Below are 19,060 nucleotides of genomic sequence, written 5' to 3' on the forward strand. Positions count from 1 at the left end.
AGAGTAAGGGTGTGTATCCTTTTTTGTACTATTATGATCCGAAGATTTTAAGTCTTGAGTATGGAGAGGCTCTTATTGAATTGTGTGGTTTATTGGAATTTTTAGATCGCTTAACAAATATTTAAATAATACATCTGAAGGCTTAGGCATCCAGCATTCATTGCACCTTTCGCTTCGACGTCTTCTTCTTGGGCAGTATGTAGGCCTTTATGTAGAAATTAATGAACAGAGGGATGAATGTGATGGCGACGAGGCCGCCATAGACTGGCACCGCGCGGGATGCATTGCAGTCGGGCTGCCGTAGGGTGTAGATGCAGTGAACGAGGATAATGACAAACTGGACGAGCTGAACGATGGTGATGTACTGCTTGAACCAGACTTTTGCCTGGCCATCCCTGCGTACGGAGGAAACGTAGTAGTAGGTGTACATGAGCACGTGCACGAGGACGTTGAAGAAGCAGAGGAAGAAGCCATGGCCGCCGTGTCCATGGAAACGTATGTACAGGAAACAGAAGTACGGCATGAAGGCGTGATGGAAGATGTGCAGGAATGACAAGTGCCTGTGCTTCTTGCGCAGCACGAAGAAGACGGTGTCCAGCAGGTCCAGCAACTTGTTGATGAAATACGAGTAGGTTAGCCAGCGCTCTGTGTTCTTCCACTCGTGATCCAGCGGCAGGTTGACGATGCATTTGAGGTTGTAGGTTTTCAGCATAAGGTAAAAGCTCTGCGAGAGACACAAACATTACTCGGGGTCCCATCTGTGCGTCAAACCTGATCACCCACGCCCACAAGCATTATGCCGTTGTACAGGACCTGCACGATGTTGTAGACCTTGATCACGCCGCGCAGATCGAAGGGCTCCCGGTGCTCCATCAGCTGCCTGCCCACCTTCAGCACGAACAGCAGGTAGGCTGCCAGTATGACCAGGGTGGGCCAGTGGCTGTCCAAAAGGGGCGCCCGAAAGGGATCTACGGGTGGAGCGTTCAGTATCTCAAACATTGCGGATCTCGGTGCGCCCTGGGTGTCGGCGATCGGGCGACTAGTCAATACTCGGCCCACAATGCTCGACCATGCGCCTCTCATTTACAATTTTAATGCCAGAATTATCGCATTTAGGTTCCACTCGGTGCACTAGGCTAATCTATTGCGTCCCAAATGTACTTATGCAGTACTTGGGCCTCCACGTGGGGTAGGCATGTGGAGCCATGATGCATTATCTAGTACTAAATTACTATCTCTCTGTGTATTGGCATTCACAGTAGACTCTCCAGCCATCGACATTGTTATGGCAATGCTCTCCTCTTAATCATTACCAATACAGCCCGACTTTCCGGGTCCTTCGTAACTTTAAACATGATTACGGGAATTCCATTAAAAGTTTTATACGGGCTTGGGCTGTGGAAATGTTGGAAAATCACGCATACGCAAAAAAGGGAGAGAGACCCGTGAAAGGGGAAAGGGGGTGTGGGGTGTGCGCAAATAGCGCTGCCGCGGTTCTAGTCGAAACGGATGCGGAAATGGGATGTAAATAAGCACCGCCATTGCACGCACATCCTGCGCAACGAACGTCAGAAGTCAGCAAATTCAGGTCCCAACAAATTCGATGCATACGGAATTATGTACAGCCCCCCCCCACACTGTGCCAGCTAGCCAACACAGATTATAATTGAACAAATGCAATATGTGTATATAACCGTGTTTGTATCAGCTTAAAGCGATCATAGAGACAATGTCCGGCCGTATCGATGGTCGCCGAATATTAAGGAACAAACTCTGCTTCTGGTGCGATGCTTTGGGTGACTCTTCCTAACTGGCAGCTCCAGACTTTAGTATACAGTAGATGAAATGCAATATAAACATGAAAATGTATTGCGGCTCCTTTCGTATGCTTTCAATGAATATTTGTTCGTTTCCAATGCCGTTCATGGGGCCTTCCATTAGCAGTCGTTGCCAAATTGCTCAACTTTTTAAGTGCTTTGATTTGCATTGAGAGTTTTTTTCGTGGGGCAAGTGAGGTAGGGACCGGGTCTGGCCATTAAACAGGGCTTGGCTTGGCAAGTGCATCTCTGGCCCTATCTTCAACTGTATCTGCAGCCCTCTGTAAACGACCTTTGGTGTTGGGGCTGGGCTGGTTTGTCGCTGGTTTAGTCCCGACTCGTCTTCGCATTAACGCCATTAGGCCAATTTGGCACTGTGCCCTGACCCCGGAATGCGCACGGAGAACTTTCCCCAAACAAAGGTAGCAAACTATGGCCACGATGCCGATGCTGGCATAGTTTTTTGCCTCCCAGAAGCAGCAGCAGTTCCGTTCCGTTCCACACCACGCCACTCGCATGCCAATGCACGTGTAAATAAAAGTCAAGTGAGAAAAACAAATAAATTAGAGGCGCATCCTCTTCTTGTTGGTCCTCGCTGGCTGGCAACAAACATTCCTCTTCGTTATTGCGCGACTGGCTTTAATTACGACACCAGGCGGGGGGGCCAGGGAGAAGCAGGAGGAGCAGCTGCTTCCCAACCAGGGATTCGACTCTTGCCACCGCTGGCTCAGCATGTTCAATTTATGTTTATTTGAAAGCTGTTGCACTTGACTAATGTTCCATGGCGGGACATCCTCCTCGAGTCCTGGTGCTGACCAGCGTCGTGGCGTGTGGTTGGAGTGGGCTCTCGCCTGTTGCTGGATCAAAGCCATTCCACACGGAGGCTTACCCCTTGAACAGTAGTTTCTGTGGAATCTTAGGGCAAAGTACACACATTACTTACCCAAGGAATGTGTTCTGCCCTCTGGGATGAGTCAATCGATACGTCGTGGATTTGGAGCACCATCCAAACTAAATTTGATTGTAATCGACGGCGCATTTGATTTATTAGTTTTCTCATTAAACAAATTGCCGAACAATGCAGGCCAAGAACAGTACATCGACTATACTTACGCTTATTCAAGTAGATTGATGGTCATTTCATTCGTGTAAACACATCCATTGACGCAAATTTGAATAAACATTTTCATTAGCAAAATGTCCATGAGTCCCCGGAGACAGCCAGTGCCTGATGGCCGATGTCCAGATATCCATCCTGGCCAGACAATCACTTGGCTTCAATTGGTTTTTGACTTGGCATTTGAATTTTGGCCTTCAGTATTCAGTATTTCCATACGATACCGCCCACAGTGACACTTCATAGCCAGGCCCAACTAGTAATTGGCCATAATCATTCGGTAATGATCTGGTAGCGGTTCTAATTGCGGTGTTCCATTAGGAGTGGCTAAAGGGCAGCGGCCATTGAACTTTGGCGGCGCTCGTTTCATGAACCCTCTTTCAAATATTGGGAAACGAAATTTGCAAGTGATATCGCTGAAATCGATAGTTATTTACACTATTACACTACACTAATTTATGACGTAATGTCTGAGTTGTTTTTTGGCGTTTTACAGTACTGTGGACTCTAGCCTCAAAAAGAAAATGCAAAAGTTTAATAAACAAATAATTATAGATGTACTATCACCAGGTCTTGTGTTCACCCTGGACGTCTCTCTTCCGGACGTCTTTTTGCTGAAACTTTTGATATACAGGTATCTAGGTATCCAACCAGTTGCAACGTGTTTATACAGAATTTATTCTGTTTCAGCGCCCACGCCGGACGATCCGCCACCTAATAATGATGTGAGGGACCGCTTGGTCTATAGGAAACTAGTTGGGCTCACCCAGACGCTTGAGCCGGACGATCTGCAGCCTCGGAACGATTGGTTAGCAGCTTAGGCAGTACTATGTATATGTGGGAGATGTCGTGGATGTCCTCAAGCTGCCACCTGATATCATGGAAGTGGACCACGATCCCTCAACGTATGGGAGCATCGTCGACGGTGCCTGTAAGTGTACGTGTATGCCATTGAAAATACAGTTTAATACTCCGTTTCCATACCCCAGCCAACAACCGAGCAGCCGATCACCTTGAGTTACCTGAGACCATGGACTTAATGGGAATGGTAAATCAAGAAATCGAACGCCAACTTTGCTGAAACGGACGCAATCACATCTTCTCGTTGAAGTCTTTGGTCACCAAAAGGGCAGTGCTACTAGCCGCATTGGGCAATATTGATTTAGAAATTATAAAATGAAAACCCTTGAAACATGTTCTGTTCTATAATGATTGTTTTAATACTGTGGTTTACATTTTCTTTGGAATATTTGGTCACCACGTGTTATTCGGGCAATCCAGAGTCTTCTTTCTTGTCTGTGGTATCTTTGTCCTTGTAGGTGGCATCTTTGTCCTTGTCTGTGGCATCTTTTTCCTTGTCTGTGGTATCTTTCTCCTTGTCTGTGGCATCTTTGTCCTTGTCCTTATCCGAACGCGTTCTGTCTGGCACCATGTCAGCCAGGAGATCGACATTGCGCTGAAAAGCCATAACGTCTTCATCCATGATTTCGGGAATATCCCAATAGTTGTCCTCAGTCTTAAAGGGCTCTGCCATTTTGGAGTCAGTATCGACGAGCACGCTGTTGGTGAACTGCCCACGAATCTTGTGGAAGAGCGCGATCTTCTGGGCCTTCTTCTTCCTTGCATTCATCATGGCCGTCTGGAAGGTGGGATCCATGGGGGAATCCGGCTTGCGCTCACTGGCAACCATGGCAGCCATTACGCGATGGTTGGTAAGCGGCATGTACTCCGGACTCTTAGCCCAAATTTTCTCGCAACGCTGGCAGAGGCCGACCACAAAATTGGTAGCCGGATTGATGCACATCTCGCATTTGATCACTGCAAAGAACGGAACTTTATTTGAACTCATTTCGCTTGTCTTTGATTGTGTCTAGTGGAAAGTGCAATTGCTCTGAAGTGAGTAGCTCGTGCTGTGCTGGGGAAGCTGTGTGCGTCAGGAAAAACACTTTTAACGTGCCTTAGAGCGTTTACGAACACTGTTTCTCTAGCTCTGCCATCTTTAAAAAGCATTGGCGTTATCAGCACTGTTTTTTAAATCATTTCAAATCAAGTCTAGTGGAAAAAGGTCATAAAGAACATATCGAACAGGGTCTGCCCAGTCCTTTCAGAAGCTTTGGATGTTGCAGCAATCTATAAAACTTTTTTGCCAATAAGCTGAGTGCAGGGATGATTGAAAAAACATCGATGCATATTACATCGAAACATCGATAACAGCGATGTTTCTCCGGCTTGTCTCTGACAATCAAGTTTGATGAAGAATTTGCACTTCGCGTTAAAAATAACTAAAACTTACTAGATTTAAACAGCATTTCTACTCAAGATGTCTGTGCCTGTGAATATGCCGCTCCCGATGCAGGTAAGCCTATGAGGATTACAGCTTTTCTTGATGCTGACAAATTTTTTCCAAACGAAAAGAACGCCATTGAACCCATGCCAGCGAATGCAGCACCGAAGGAGAAGATCGTGGCGGAGAACCCCAGCATAGATCTAGAGGTGTATGCCAATCGATACAACGGAATAGTACGACTGCAGCGCCTGATGCATGTGGCCGAGGTTTGCCCCATGCTGCGCGAGGAGGCGCTCAAAATGGCCATCACGTGCGTGCAGACCACGTACAACGTTAATATGTACACCTTTCTGCACAAGCAGTTGAGCGAATTGAACCCTACGTCGCCTGCAGAGCAGGTGCCAGCCGATTCGTTTGCGTACGATCCCGTCTGGGTGGAGACCAAGATGAAGGGGGCTGCCCTCCAGCTGGAGAAGATTAGTTCGGAGCTGAAGTTCTACCAGTCGAGATTGTTTAAGGAGAGCGCTCGGCGCAGCCTCGAAGAGATGGCCGACCTTTATCTGACCTGCGGAGATCTGGAAAGTGTCGAGGTATGCCACACTCGGATGTATGGGTACTGCACCGGCGTCGAGGACATGATGGACATGCTGTTCGATATAATCCAGCTGCTAATTTATAGGCAGGACTGGGACCAAGCCGTGAGATACATAACGAAGACGAAGTCACTTGACGTGAAAATGGAGGTCCATGGGCCCAACGGCCCTTTTCACAAACGCCTCGAGTGCGTCGCCGGCCTGGCCGAGCTGCAGCAAAAGAACTACAAGGTGGCCGCCGAGCATTTCCTGAACGCCAACTTTGCCCACTGCGAGCAGTTTCTCTTATCGTCGGTCTCCCCCAACGATGTGGCTGTCTACGGCGGCCTCTGCGCTCTGGCCACCTTCGACAGGCCGGAGCTGAAGCACCGGGTGATTGCCTCCACATCGTTCAAGCTGTTCCTCGAGCAGGAGCCGCAGTTGCGCGACATTATCTTCATGTTCCACGAGAGCAAGTTCGCCTCGTGCCTGACGCTGCTCGACGAGATTCGCGACAACCTCCTCGTGCAAATGTACATAGCACCGCACGTGAGCACTCTCTACGCGAAAATTCGCCAGCGCGCCATGATTCAGTACTTCAGTCCCTATCAGTCGGCCGACATGCACAAAATGGCCGTGGCCTTGAACACCTCGGTGGGCGATCTGGAGAACGAGGTGGTGCAGCTGATTCAAGATGGCCACATCCAGGCCCGCATCGACTCGCACCACAAGATCCTCTACGCCAGAGAGGCCGATCAGCGCACCAGCAACTTCAAGCGTGCCCTGGCCTTGGAAAAGAAGTTTCAGCGCATCGCGAAGATGACCATGCTGCGTGCGGCTGTGCGCCACAGCAAAATCCAAGTGAAGAGCGACATCCGCACGGGCGGCAGCAAGCAGGCTCCATAAACTCTTTGAATGTTGAGAACCATTAAATCATCTACTTAGTCGCCTACTGGCTCTTGCTTAAGATCGGGTCAGGGATTGCATTGCTCTTTTCAGCGTAGAACGAAACTCGTTTAATTTCTTAAATTGAAATTATGGTAATTTCCTGCAGTCATGCAAGCCTTCGCCTGCCTCTCGTGTCTGGCCCGGCCGGAGCCGATGACGAGGGAAGGCTGTCCTGCCACCTAGCTGGGTGCTTGATGGTTGTTGGCCAACCAAGAGAAGAGTCAAGTTCATAAATTTAAAGCCCAACCATAGTGGGTGGCCGCACTCACCGCTACCTCTCTCCGAGGTGGGGAAATGTTTTCCAATTCGAAGGTTAGGCTCCAGCTAATCGATACCTCTCCATGGAAATGGTGAGAGTGTTGATTTACGGCATTCCAGGCGCAATTATGACCCACAAAAGTCGCACATTAATGTGTCCAATTGAAGTGCCAGCTACCACAACACCGCTAGACAGAGACGAACAGACAAAAGGCGTCAGAAGTGGGGGATCCATGGAGCACTCGGTGGAAATCGAAGACCCCCTTGGCACATTGGCAACTTGTTAAGCTCGTTGTTCTCCCAATTGCTCCTGCAAGGGAGGCGTTTCATCGCCATCCACCGTTCATCAATCGCATTTGAGGGGTCGTTTGCGTGGCCCGAGGGTCTGCGTCCTTGTTCCGATTTCAGCTCGCACAAAGGTGTCTCGATTCTGGGGACGAGTTTCCTGTATGAGAGGCCCGCTTCCTGCTCAACTAATCGATCCAGGATCAACTTGGTTCTATGGTTATGACATCGTTGCCCCCCACACCCCACACCCCATTTGACTGGCTTCCGGACTAACCGATGTCGGGCCCCACCCAGCCACTCCTGGTGTATATCTGCCGACCGCAGAGTCAAGCCAGGCAAATAACTTGGATCGCAAGCCAGAGCTCCTACTCCGCACTAAAACCACGGCAATTTCTTTTGGGTATTCTCGGGTTGTTGCAGTGGCAGGGGCATGGCCAGGGTCTCCTCGCACAAACAACAAACGCACCAGCTGTGGGAGGGCCGGGAAGCTTTGGCTTTGTATGGAGATTGTGTTTGCCTATGTTGCAGCTCAAGTGTAAACATCATCTGGGCGAAAGGATGCCTGGCGTGTGGTTGGACACACTGTGAGAACACACTAAATCAATTATAAAATTTGCGCCCATTAGATCAGCTGTTTTTGGTGATGGGACACTAGAAGTCTAGTCTAAAGCAAATCGAAATCATTCGCAGAAATGCCTATATTATGCCGATTAAAATTCTTGCTATTTCTTTCAGTGCAAGTCCCTATCTCACATGCTAGGTCGTCCCCAGTGCCTGTTCTGTGGCCCAGTGTGTGCCCATGCGTTGGCTCCGGCTTCGCGCATCAGCGCAGGATGCCTTTGATTTCATTTCACTTCATTTCATTTTTTTGCTGGTGGAAGCAAACTCGCGGCCCAACCTCTTACCTTTAGCAGCGGCCGCAACCTGCCACAAGCCGCACTTTCCCTACTCATTCCACGGAGGAGCAAACCGAACCCAGCGGCCTGGAATGACGGGCGATGGTTCCACATAATTTTTGCTGTTCGGCTTCTTGATGCTGGGATTTGTGTAACTTACTTCATCGAATATTAAAGAAGGCAAATGGCGACAGAGACGTAGGTCTGTCTGAGCCACACTTAGGGCCGGCAAAGTAGGATACCTACTCGATGAGGGGCCATCAGTTCCATTCCGATTCCCCCGACTCCCCAAAGAAATCGAATTTTTGTGTCTTTTTTGTTATGTTCTTTTTAATTTCCTTCAATAATATGTATGTCTCGTTTATTATTCAATATGCGTTCTAGTTCTATTATTTTCGATTATTTCTCTCGTCATTATATTCTCGTATGTATAAATAAATGTTCACTGTCCGCTCCGAATGCTGGACATGCTCTCACCTGCTCGATTACAAAACGAATTTCGCCTCCAAGCCAATTTGCGGTGTATCAAAAATCATTGTGCAAATTTCGAAATTCAAATTTTGCTCATAACAATTCATAATTTAATAACAATAATAGAAGGAATTATTCGAATCTTATTGCATTATTTTATTGTAACAACAAAACCAATCAACGATCCAGTGTGTGAGGGGGGCGGGGAGCGGAGGGGATGTGTGTAAAAAAATGGAAACGCAATGTTTTCGGGGCCCTTCCTGTTTTGGGTTTTCCTTAGTTTATTTTTTGTTGTTTTGTTTTTCGTCTGGTTTGCCTTGCTGGTGTCTTAAAAAATGTATTAAAATTATCTTAACTATCAAAATTATATGCACTCTGTTGTAGCTTCATTTGTTTCATTGAGTATTGCCCTCGAAAAGTTTCCATTACTCGTCCAATCACTAGTCAGCTTATATACATGTACTCTTATTATTCGTGTTGTTTCGTTACTATTTCTCATTCTCTGTTTTGTTATGCCTTAACTATGAACAGTTTGATATTACAAATATAATGCAATTATCCTTGATGCCGTCGTTAGCCATATCTCGTCCTTGTCTTAAGTTTAGTGAGTGGCATTTACATGTATCTACATGAATATCAAAAAACTATGCAGGTTCCTCTAATTCCAACAATGTTCTGCAGCTTATACAAATAAATGTTAACATTCAATATCTCCTGCCTTCTGCCTTCTGCCGTCTGCCTCGTACTCCTCGTCCATACAAAGCCTCTGTATCTCAATGTGGAACAGAATAAGCGGTTTTTATGTAGTTACAAATTGGGCGCAGCGATTTTTAGTGGTGGAGTGATTGATAGCCAGGTTAAAGCGAAAGTGTTTGCCTTTCTCTTTCCTTTTAGAAATCAAATATTGTCAAGCACAAATTTGTGTGAGTGTGCGATCAGCCTCGAAACCAAAGATAATAATAATAACAACTACAGACCGTATTCGTATTCGTAATAAATGTGATTATCGTGATAGAACTACCTACATTACGCATAGATACTGATGTGGAAACGTGGAAATCCCTGGCGTGCTAGCTTGATTGATGGATGATTGAATCAAGAGTGAGAAGTAAATTGCTTTTCATAATTTTCATAATATCATATCTCTTTATATACCATTCAAATGATCACAGTCAAAAAACTTGCATTACTCAATTAATCGCTAAACATTTTCCTTCGTTTCCTTTCACAAAGACGGGACTCCAAATCAATAACGAACTGAATAACGATTTGACCAAATCTCTCTCAACTTGGGGCACTTTGTGAACGGGGGGGCGGGGGGCGGGGGCATTCGTCTAGGACGAAATTATTTCAAAATTCTACAACAGAACCCTAAAACGTTGAATTCCTATTTGTGGGCGGATCCTAATACGTAACTGAGGCGTGGCATGGCGTGTCTATATCTGATCTGTGTGGAGCAATTAACCGAAGCCTAAACTGTCTGCCGCTGGCCGAATTTCCATTCCCTTCCGAATTTTCATTTGCATTTTTAGTGGATCTGGTTGCTTTTGTTGTGTGGTATTTCTGTTATTACTAATGCATTACAAACTTATTCGTTACCTATGCAAAATTGTACACTTATATTTATATTCTGGTTTTGGTTTTGGTTTTCGTTTTCGTTTTTGTTTTTCTCATTCAGCGGTACAAAAATTATTCATTGCATTTTTCTTTTGGTTTCCTCTGGTTTCCATAATGATTTCGGTTTTTAACTAAATTTACACATTGCCTAATTTGCATCCTTTAATTCGTACACACAGATACGGCTACAATACAAATACTCGTGTACATAATATGCCACTCCACTCCACTCATGCCGTGGCTTATAGCTAGGTTTTCCTTTCCTTTCTTTTCTTTGCTTTTTCTGTTTTCCATTTCCATTTCCCATGTGGTAACCCTTTGGTTTCTCCTTCACTTTGCTTGGTTTAAAAATCATTTACTCGTATGCTAAAAAGTAACTAAATTTAATCAATCTTAGGAATTATTCAGTTGGATCAATTATGAATTTCTGTGTGTGTCATCTGATTTCTGTTCTGCTAGTTTTCCCCCAAAACCTCTGATAGTGTCTGTCTGCACAGAGTCTCTCCACTCCACTCCACTCTTCTCTGTTCGGATTTCGATTGGGATTGACACTGAGTTGGAAGAACAAAGAGATTATCCGTAGCTGGTTCCGCAGGGTGTCGCTATTAGGCTCTGCTAGAAGTCGCTACTCGTTGATGGATTCCCCAAATTGCTCTCCACAGTGTCGTCCTTATGTCAGAGCGGCGGCTTGTAGACTTCAATAGCAGGCGTGAGCATGTCCACTCGCGTAGATATCGAAGTGTCGCTGAAATAAACAGAAAAATAAATAATAAATATTAAGCATTCAATAAGTTGGGCAAAAAGTCCGAAACTACATGTTCCAAGGGGGACAATGATTGAAAATGAAGCCAGAGAAAGAGAAGAGAAGTGGAAAACAGAGGTAAAGAAAAGCTGCAAGTCTTATCGCAGCAACTGCAGGGCACATTCCATCAGAGGAGCTCTGCAGCACAGCAGTCAACAGCTGCCAGCAATATTGTACATTAAGCCTGTGCCACAACAAAGCTGGGTCTGGGCTGTCAGAAGTGCTTAAGTGTACGAGTTCGAGTACGAGTGTGTACTCGAAGCGAAAACAAGCCAGAAATAGCACTAATCCCATTATGTCACATACTAATTGTTTATGTACGTATACGTAATCCACTATCCGCCACCACCAGCGTCCTTATCAAATCAACAATCTTGTATTCCATTATATTTTCTGCAATTCCAACTGCCGTCCATCCATTTAATTATACTAATACATCCTATTCAATGTTATTCCATTGTCCACCCTTTGCTTTTCGTGTGCACCTGATCCACTCCCTACAGTCCTGCAGTGCGTATGCCTCGAAGAAAGGCACTTTCCTATTCCTGATTTCATTTATTCGGTTCAATTGTTACATTTATATTTTCCTTTCATTGTTCGCCCAACCCAGGACCCACAACTACTCTCTTCCAGTCCCAATCCGCATGCTCTTTTGATGGAACTCCCCCGCCACCAAAAGGGGAGCTGCTTTTCCTTTGTTTGCTTGTTGCGGATTCGGATTCGGATTCGGTTTCGGTTTCGTATTGTAAATGAAATGGAATTAAATGAAATGTGAAATTTATTGTATTTAGGGGATTTCCATGCCACAAGCCCTGCGGGTGGGACAAAGCAAAGGAATCGCATTTTCGCTTACTATTTGAAATGTAATTTATACGCGTACTTATGGGCCCCACTGTGTTCGCTGGCTGTTCTCTTTATTGGTATTCTACTTTAGTTTTATGTGTGATTACGTTTACTCTCTGCTCTCCTCCGTAGTTTTGCTGCACTTTGCCTCGAATATTGAATTAAATACAAATCTCATTTTGTTTCACGGTAGTTGATTCATCTGCCTCCTGCTATATACATACTTGCAGCACATAGTAGATTGCTTTTAATAAATCCCCAAGCCAGAGAGAGAGAGAGAGAGGAGGATGGAAAGAAGAGTTCAAAATAGTTTGCTGGAACTTTGCTTCGGGGCAGAAACAAACAAAAAACACGCAAGAGCTAAAGATATTCCTGAAAACTTTTCGAGGGTTGGCAACCACTCGAAATGCGCTTAACTGAAATAATTAAAACGAGAATCATTCGAAAAATGCAACAAACCGTTCTCCGGCTCATCGATGCCCGAGTGCTCTTTAAACGGAAAATAGTTGATGGCATTATCTTTAATATTCATCATCCTACATCCGTTTAACATATGAGATAAGTTGTGTTTGCATTTGGAAGAGGTGGAATTTCGGTGATTTATTAACAAACATTCCTTGCTCGTTCCTGGATTTAAGGCATTCAATCTGTCTGCGGTGCAAAGTCCTTGAGAAAGCAAATGATTCCACAGCTGGCAGCTAAAAATCCACTCTTAGCAGTGCCCCATTGTGGAAGTGCACTCTCTGGAGTACATCCCATTACTGGAGACGACCGCAGCCATCACCCAAGGCTGGGCAAAGTGCTCCAGCTTGAAGGTGAGGACACCATCTGGCGCTGGCCATTCATCAGCATCGGGGAGTGGAATTGCATTAGCAGGACATCAAATGGCAGGACAGCATGCCGGGACACTGAAAAGTGTGCAAATTGTTGGCACGCTGTTAAAACCAATGTTCCAATTAAAAATGCAACAAATTTGAGCAGCAAAAAACCGACCGGCAGCTGCAACAGCAATGGAAAATTCGAGTATTGTGTGTCCATACAGGATTTCAATGCAATTAAAAAGCCTTTTCAATAGCACTTAACATGAAATTAGTTTCAGGAGTCATAAAAACCATGAAAAGCGCGGCAAGTGCCTGCGGTTATCTGTCGGTTGCTTTGTGCCACTTTGTTGCAATGTCCTCTCTGTGTTCCATTTTCATTACCATTTCAATTGATTATTAAAATCAATGTTTCATGTTTCACGAAAATGCAGTTAAAGCATTTAAAGTCCTGCCACAAGGTACGTCTCCTATATTAATAACTAGTTCGTCAAAGTTTCTGACGTGGACAGAGCAGAACAGAATAGAACAGAACAGAAACTCATCTCGAACATTCCTCAAAGTTGTTCGAGCAAGTGCACGTCCCTGTAAATCTACTAAAACTGACTTTGGCAACAACTTTCTGCAATTAACTGGCCCCCGCTCTGGACCCCATCACTGGGGTGGGAGGAAGCCGGCTTATTATAAGCGACAACAAGCAATGTAAATGCCAACTGGCAGTGAGAAATGGCCAAAGGCGACAGGCGCCAGGAGCCAGGAGCCAGGAGGAGGCGAAACCAGGTCAAACAGGTGTGTGTGTGTGTGTGTGTGGGGGGCTGGGGCTGGGGCTGGCAGGGAATGGCGGAGTGCAAAACTTGCCAATGTATTTAATTTGAAAATGCGACACCGACACTGCGGCGTTGAATGCTTCGTGTAAATTAAATTACACGCGCCACGCCTTCGAAGCCGCGCTGGGTGTACGTATAGGCCGTCCAACCCGAAACAGGCTACATTAAATTTTCATTTGGCCAAAAGTCCCAACAAAACTTTGGGACTCGCAGCAAGGACATGAGCCCCAGGCAGCAGCAGATACAGAGTCGCCAGAGTGCGAGAGGTCAGCATACTGCGGGCTCAGAGCAAAGCTAAGGGCTAAGGGCTTAGGCCCAGCATCACCAGCAGCTGGAACTGGCCCACCGCCATAGCCATCGCCATCACCATCCAAATCCACATCCGGCAGGCGACAAGTAAACACAAACACCAACACCAAGCAACCATCGCCCAAACACCTACTGGGACCGACAAGTGTCGGGAGGAAGGCTCGGGAGAAACTCAAAATCTCATTAGTTACATTTTTAAGAGGACAGAGAGGCCGGCCTTGGCTGGGGCTAAGGTTGGGCCAACAGTTTCCAGATTCACTTTACCTTTGCCTCTCAAGGATTCATTATTCAACGGCGGAGAGTCCACGGGAATGCAACAATTTAAGCCTGCCAAAATTTGAAGTGCAGCAATAGTGGATAGCATTTCATAATGATTCACAAAACTTTGATTGTACTCCTCCTGATTTGGAGAAGCTTGCTTCGGTCTGTTCTAAACCGTATATACCCGTACCAAACACCAAAACTTTTGTCTCCAGAACTGAACTTCAAAAGTACATTGAAGAATATTTGTGCATTTATTAAGGATTTTTGAACAGTTCCCACATACACATACTCGTATGCCTCGGCACGTTCCTCTGCTGTACAGACGAGTATCTGTGTGTGTATTGTTTGATAAGAGAATGGTATGGCATGGAATGTTGAATGAGATGGAAGTGTGCCACGCCCCAGGGGTTCGGAATATATCGGTGTTGTCTTTGCGGCTTCTGGTGCTGCTGCTGTTGCTGTTGTTCATGTTTTTGTTGGCCATATGGCAGCACTTTAAATGCAAATGAAAGCGCTGAGCTGGAGCGGTTGTCCTCGGCGTCTGCGTTGACGGCAATGTTGTGCGTCGAGTCGAGGTCGCCTACCATTTGAGAAGTGTCCTCCGTCCTGTCCTGCATGAGTGGGAGCTTGTGTGTGTGTTAAAGGAATTTGCATAAAGCTCTAAACTAGCATGAATATTCGGTTAGGCTTTTTTCCTTGCGGTGCTGGTGGCGCTGGTGGCGCTGGTGGCGCTGATGGTAGCACACGTGACTGGCTCATGGACTGCAAAAGTTTTTGTATGTCAAGGCACTGCAACTGCAGCAGATACTACATTGTGCACACACAGATACTTGTTGAGCCTGCCCTTGCCGTCCTCCACGCGCCCACCTTGAACACTCCTCCAATGACGGTCTCCTGTAGGTCACCGCTGGCCGACATCTCCAATCAATGCCCGCCATCGCCATCGCCATCGCCAACTCAAACAAAAAGTTGAATTTTTTAAGCATTTGTCGTCGTCGCAGTCGTCGCAGCCAAACAATTGGGGCGGGGCACGGCCAGAGTGGTTCCAGAAAGTGCTCGGAAACTTTTGTTTTGTCATTTGCGTGGGCGTTGGCCAATTCAATTGCCAACTTGCATTCGAACTGAAACACAAACTGAAACTCAAATTCCAACTCAAACAAGCGGAGCAAGGGGCGATTCGGGGCGAGGCGTGGCGCTTGTCTTGGCCAAGTCAACAAGGGCATTGATATTAAGTAGCCCTGGCCGAGAGCCTGGACGATTCATCATCTGTCCTCCCTCTGGCTGGGCGTCTGCTGGAAACTTTGGCAAATGTGCTGCAAAAGTTTGCTGGGTTTCGCTCTGGTCATTTCGAAGGAGGCGGTCCTGCAGGGCCCTAAGATGTAGCCACCGCCTGGCGGCCATTAATCAAACCAGGGCAGGGCAGCCATCCCGCTACGTGATGTCTAGTCCGCTGCCCATAAATAACCCCGACTGCCACGGGGATGGCACAAATCTAAAACTGACCCAAAAGGATTTATGTAAATAAATACTTTGGTATTTGTATGGGTTACCAATCGGCAGCTTCGAGGGCAATCGATGCGGCGGCAAATCGGAAAAACCTGTGGGCCAAAGCCAAGTGGCAAGGAAGCCCCGGGAAGAGGCCTTGCCAGCTCTGAAAATTTAGTTTCCGTTGATTAATTTCCGCTCACAGCTCAATCATCACGTCGACAATTTTTCGCATATTTCTCTTCCCTTTTTGGATATCAGTTACGAGTACAGCTGACAGCTGAAAATCGAAACGGGCTGGAATGGGGTGGGGTTGGGGTTGGGGTTGGGGTTGGGGTTGGGGTTGGGGCTGAAGGCTATCAGTGACGGCTCGGGGCCAGAATTTAATTTCGGGTCATGTTCGTTAAAAGGTCGGTCGCATGATTTATTTGCCATTCCCGCATTGATTTCCAGTTCGATTTCGATTTCTGGTTTCCGGTTTCCCTGTGCCCGTCACTTGCTTAATGAAATCATTCCGTGACACACACACACACACGCACACTCTCTCTAAATAAAATACATGAGTGTATGTGTGCACCTAGCCCAGCGATTCCGCTTAATTGTTAAATCGAATCCGCTGCGACAGCACGGCGTATGCATAATGCGATTATTGATATGTGTTGATTGGAATCGAGTTTGCATTTAAAGTGGATTGCCATTGTCCCACACGCAGGACAATGACAGAAAATGGATTATTAGACACCCAACTTGTGCTTCTAAAACATCATTTTGGCTGAATACGAACTGATTTTGGCAGATCATTTGCGGCATGTCGCGGCCTGCGTTGCATAACTCTACGCTTAGGATGTATCCCGGGAAAACGGTACATATGTATATGCATTTGCTGCTCCACTGTATCGCAGGGATACGGTGTGTGTGCATTCTCGCATATCCTTTAAGCTGGCGGCGGCTCTTGTGGGTCTTTTGGGGGCGGTGGCGGCGGCGGCGGCGGCGGTGCTCCCGGACAAATATGAAATATTTCCGAAACGAATGTGCCATAACAGTTGAGTGAATAAAACATTAACAAATATTTATTTCCATAACTGCTGCCGTTTGCTGTTCGGGCCCCCCCGGGGGTCTCCTTTTATTTTATTATATTTATTTTCTCGCTTTTTCTCGCTTTTATTTTTCGCTTTACTGCAATAGAGCTTGTCCTTGCTGTTGTTACGGCTCTCCCCAGCTACGTTTCAGCTACTGCGATTACACCAAGCGGCAAATAAATAAAACAACAACAAGTAAGGCAAAAGGAAAAAAGCGAAAAGGCAAAACCACGCCACACACACTCACAATCGTTTCCACCTCTCGAGGCCCCGGGGTCAAAGAGCAAACCAAGGCGGCTTCTCTTTTTTTTCGCCTTTTTTTTTTTGGGGCACATTCTGCACTCAAAGCGGCTAAGGTAACTGCAACCGCTGGCAACATTCCGCGGTACGGGTAGACCCACCTCGCCTAAGCAACCGTCCGACTGGTGCTAATGCAGCATTTAAGGCAAGCTCTTGCCACCATTCGTTGGCTTTTTCTCTCTTTTGACGGGTAAACCACACAACAGAAATGGCAGAAAGCCAAGGCACTGCCACTGCCACTGCCACTGGCACTCCCCTATGGTAGAGTCTATTCCCCGCTTGCCACTCCCATTCCGGTAGCCATTCCGGGCATTGCTGGCCACGTAAATTGCGTAAAATCCCCGCAGCTGAAGCGCGAAGCCAACGCGTACTCCTCACTAATTGCACATTTTTATCTCAATTATTGCGGCTTACTCGTACTCTTCTTCTTTTGAGTCTTCCACGTCGGCAGTCGCTCTGGGGGGCAGCTATCCATGCCATCCATTAGGGGATTATGGGTGGACTACTCACACACATACATATGCGCCATGTTGCATCTTCTATGCCAGTTTTGCCTTTGAAAATCAACCAACAACTTGGACCAAATTTTTGCATGTCACGAGAGGCAAGGCTGTATTCATATTCATACGAAATACCAACCACAAAAGTGTGGTAAAATACTTGGAGCATTTATCACTCGATACCCGTCCTACACAACACTGCACTACCTCTCTTGTCTTTCACGCCCCGCTTGGTTAGATTAGACGACTCATATTTGCACAGTCTAGTAATCGATAGTCTCCACCAGATCGAATAAGAATCCAAGCTAAAGCACACCTTTCTCTCGCTCAGCCTCTCTCTGTCCTTTAGATTAGAGCGTTAAGGAAATGTAGTAGAACATACGCCCATAGGATTTAATGTCGTATACGTTGGTGAGACCCGATATAAGCACCTTATGGGAAAAGCAGCCAGTGTGAGAGAGAGATCAGCAGGCGTCGGTATTTTGTGTTGGCCGGACTCCGTTCTAGTATTTTTCAGTGTTGTAATAATTGTTTTGCTACCGACTGTTCCTGGTAAAATTGCTTAAAGCCGATAATTTTTCTGAATTTTGTGAATATTTCAATTGTTGTGCCATAAGTCCGATTTCGTTGCACATTACGAGCCATGTCAGACACTCCACTCTCTATTTCGTTGACCTTTGTTGTAAGACGCGCCGATTCACGTGTAAATATTCGTACAACTGTGAGAAGCGATGATTCGCAGTTTGGCTCAAGCTCCGGAACCAGCACACGATCTTCGCAATCTATCCCAAATATTTCAATCTCTATCAACTTATCCGATGGAGCCAACTCGGGCTCAAGGGCTACTCCAGCTACTCTAGCTACTCCAGCTACTCCCCCCATGGTGGCTGCTGGAGGCAATCGTATGCCCTATTAACCTTACATCAGCCAATTGACTAATTATTCTGTGTGTTTCAGACAATCGCTTTTCGGAAATGAGGTCTGCGAACCATGATACACTAGTCCGGATACCACGGGGGGTGCCCCGTAATAATCGCTCCGATTCAATATCGAATAGTGCACCAGAGGCGGCGATTGGCTTGCGCTCTCCGATCAGAGGAAGCCTCCTAACAGACAGGATTTGGGACCCATCTACCAGCCACGCCAGCACCAGTAGCGCTACCACAGGTCCTACTGCTTCGGATGCCGAAGTCAGCGGCCCGTCGAGTCCGAACCGCAAGCGCACCGACCCAAACGAGTCCTTGGAAGAAACCTACAAATGCCCCATTTGTTTGGAGAGCGTAACGGGCCGAAAGCCAGTGGTGACCATATGTGAACACATTTTCTGCAGCCGATGCATTGACACTGCCTTAAAGCACAATCGCAAGTGTCCCATGTGCCGGGGGTGCTTGATCCGGGGTCAGCTGAAACCTATTATTATGTAGGCCTGTCCTTCAAGTCATCTCAAGAGCCTCCATGAATTTATGATTTAGTATGTTTAATTTTCTTGTTTCTGTTTCATAATAAATTAGAGGGTTTGCAATAGAGGTATTCTATTCCAATAATTCTCTGTATCGGATGAC

At 46.4% G+C, this 19,060-nt stretch overlaps 5 protein-coding genes and 1 long non-coding RNA gene across 7 annotated transcripts in view; 3 read left to right on the forward strand and 3 right to left on the reverse strand.

Moving 5' to 3' along the window:
- Positions 1 to 70: 70 nt before the first annotated feature.
- LOC108154354 (elongation of very long chain fatty acids protein F-like) lies at positions 71 to 1,049 on the reverse strand. Its single transcript, XM_017284621.2, has 2 exons — positions 784 to 1,049; positions 71 to 724 (listed from the first exon to the last, which is right to left on the reverse strand). Exons 1-2 carry the CDS (start codon positions 997 to 999, stop codon positions 158 to 160), a joined length of 783 nt encoding a protein of 260 aa, XP_017140110.1. The 5' UTR covers positions 1,000 to 1,049; the 3' UTR covers positions 71 to 157.
- A 1,916-nt stretch (positions 1,050 to 2,965) lies between these two features.
- On the forward strand, positions 2,966 to 4,114 carry LOC108157365. Of its 2 annotated transcripts, none has more exons than XR_004471989.1 (3): positions 2,966 to 3,568; positions 3,625 to 3,871; positions 3,924 to 4,114. It is a non-coding gene; the product is annotated as an uncharacterized LOC108157365 (long non-coding RNA). The 2 variants fall into 2 exon arrangements; XR_001775185.2 differs by having other exon boundaries at positions 2,976 to 3,568; positions 3,625 to 3,865.
- A 21-nt stretch (positions 4,115 to 4,135) lies between these two features.
- On the reverse strand, positions 4,136 to 4,901 carry LOC108157364. The gene has a single exon (XM_017289390.2). It carries the CDS (start codon positions 4,781 to 4,783, stop codon positions 4,199 to 4,201), a length of 585 nt encoding a protein of 194 aa, XP_017144879.1. The 5' UTR covers positions 4,784 to 4,901; the 3' UTR covers positions 4,136 to 4,198.
- A 62-nt stretch (positions 4,902 to 4,963) lies between these two features.
- Positions 4,964 to 6,745, forward strand: LOC108157360 (COP9 signalosome complex subunit 1b-like). The gene is made up of 2 exons (XM_017289383.2): positions 4,964 to 5,290; positions 5,350 to 6,745. Exons 1-2 carry the CDS (start codon positions 5,255 to 5,257, stop codon positions 6,697 to 6,699), a joined length of 1,386 nt encoding a protein of 461 aa, XP_017144872.1. The 5' UTR covers positions 4,964 to 5,254; the 3' UTR covers positions 6,700 to 6,745.
- A 1,816-nt stretch (positions 6,746 to 8,561) lies between these two features.
- The window catches only part of LOC108157361 (protein tipE), a 31,157-nt gene continuing 20,658 nt past the window's right edge, over positions 8,562 to 19,060 (reverse strand). The window contains exon 3 of the mRNA XM_017289384.2: positions 8,562 to 11,016. Coding sequence (XP_017144873.1) covers positions 10,947 to 11,016 — 70 coding nt within the window. The 3' untranslated portion in view covers positions 8,562 to 10,946. The remainder of the gene's footprint in view (positions 11,017 to 19,060) is intronic.
- Positions 17,936 to 19,020, forward strand: LOC108157362 (pre-mRNA-splicing factor cwc24-like). The gene is made up of 2 exons (XM_017289385.2): positions 17,936 to 18,400; positions 18,456 to 19,020. The coding sequence occupies exons 1-2, from the start codon at positions 18,142 to 18,144 to the stop codon at positions 18,920 to 18,922; spliced, it is 726 nt and encodes a 241-aa protein (XP_017144874.1). The 5' UTR covers positions 17,936 to 18,141; the 3' UTR covers positions 18,923 to 19,020.

This window comes from Drosophila miranda, chromosome 2, assembly GCF_003369915.1.
Source record: "Drosophila miranda strain MSH22 chromosome 2, D.miranda_PacBio2.1, whole genome shotgun sequence".
Taxonomy (NCBI): Eukaryota; Metazoa; Arthropoda; class Insecta; order Diptera; family Drosophilidae; genus Drosophila; species Drosophila miranda.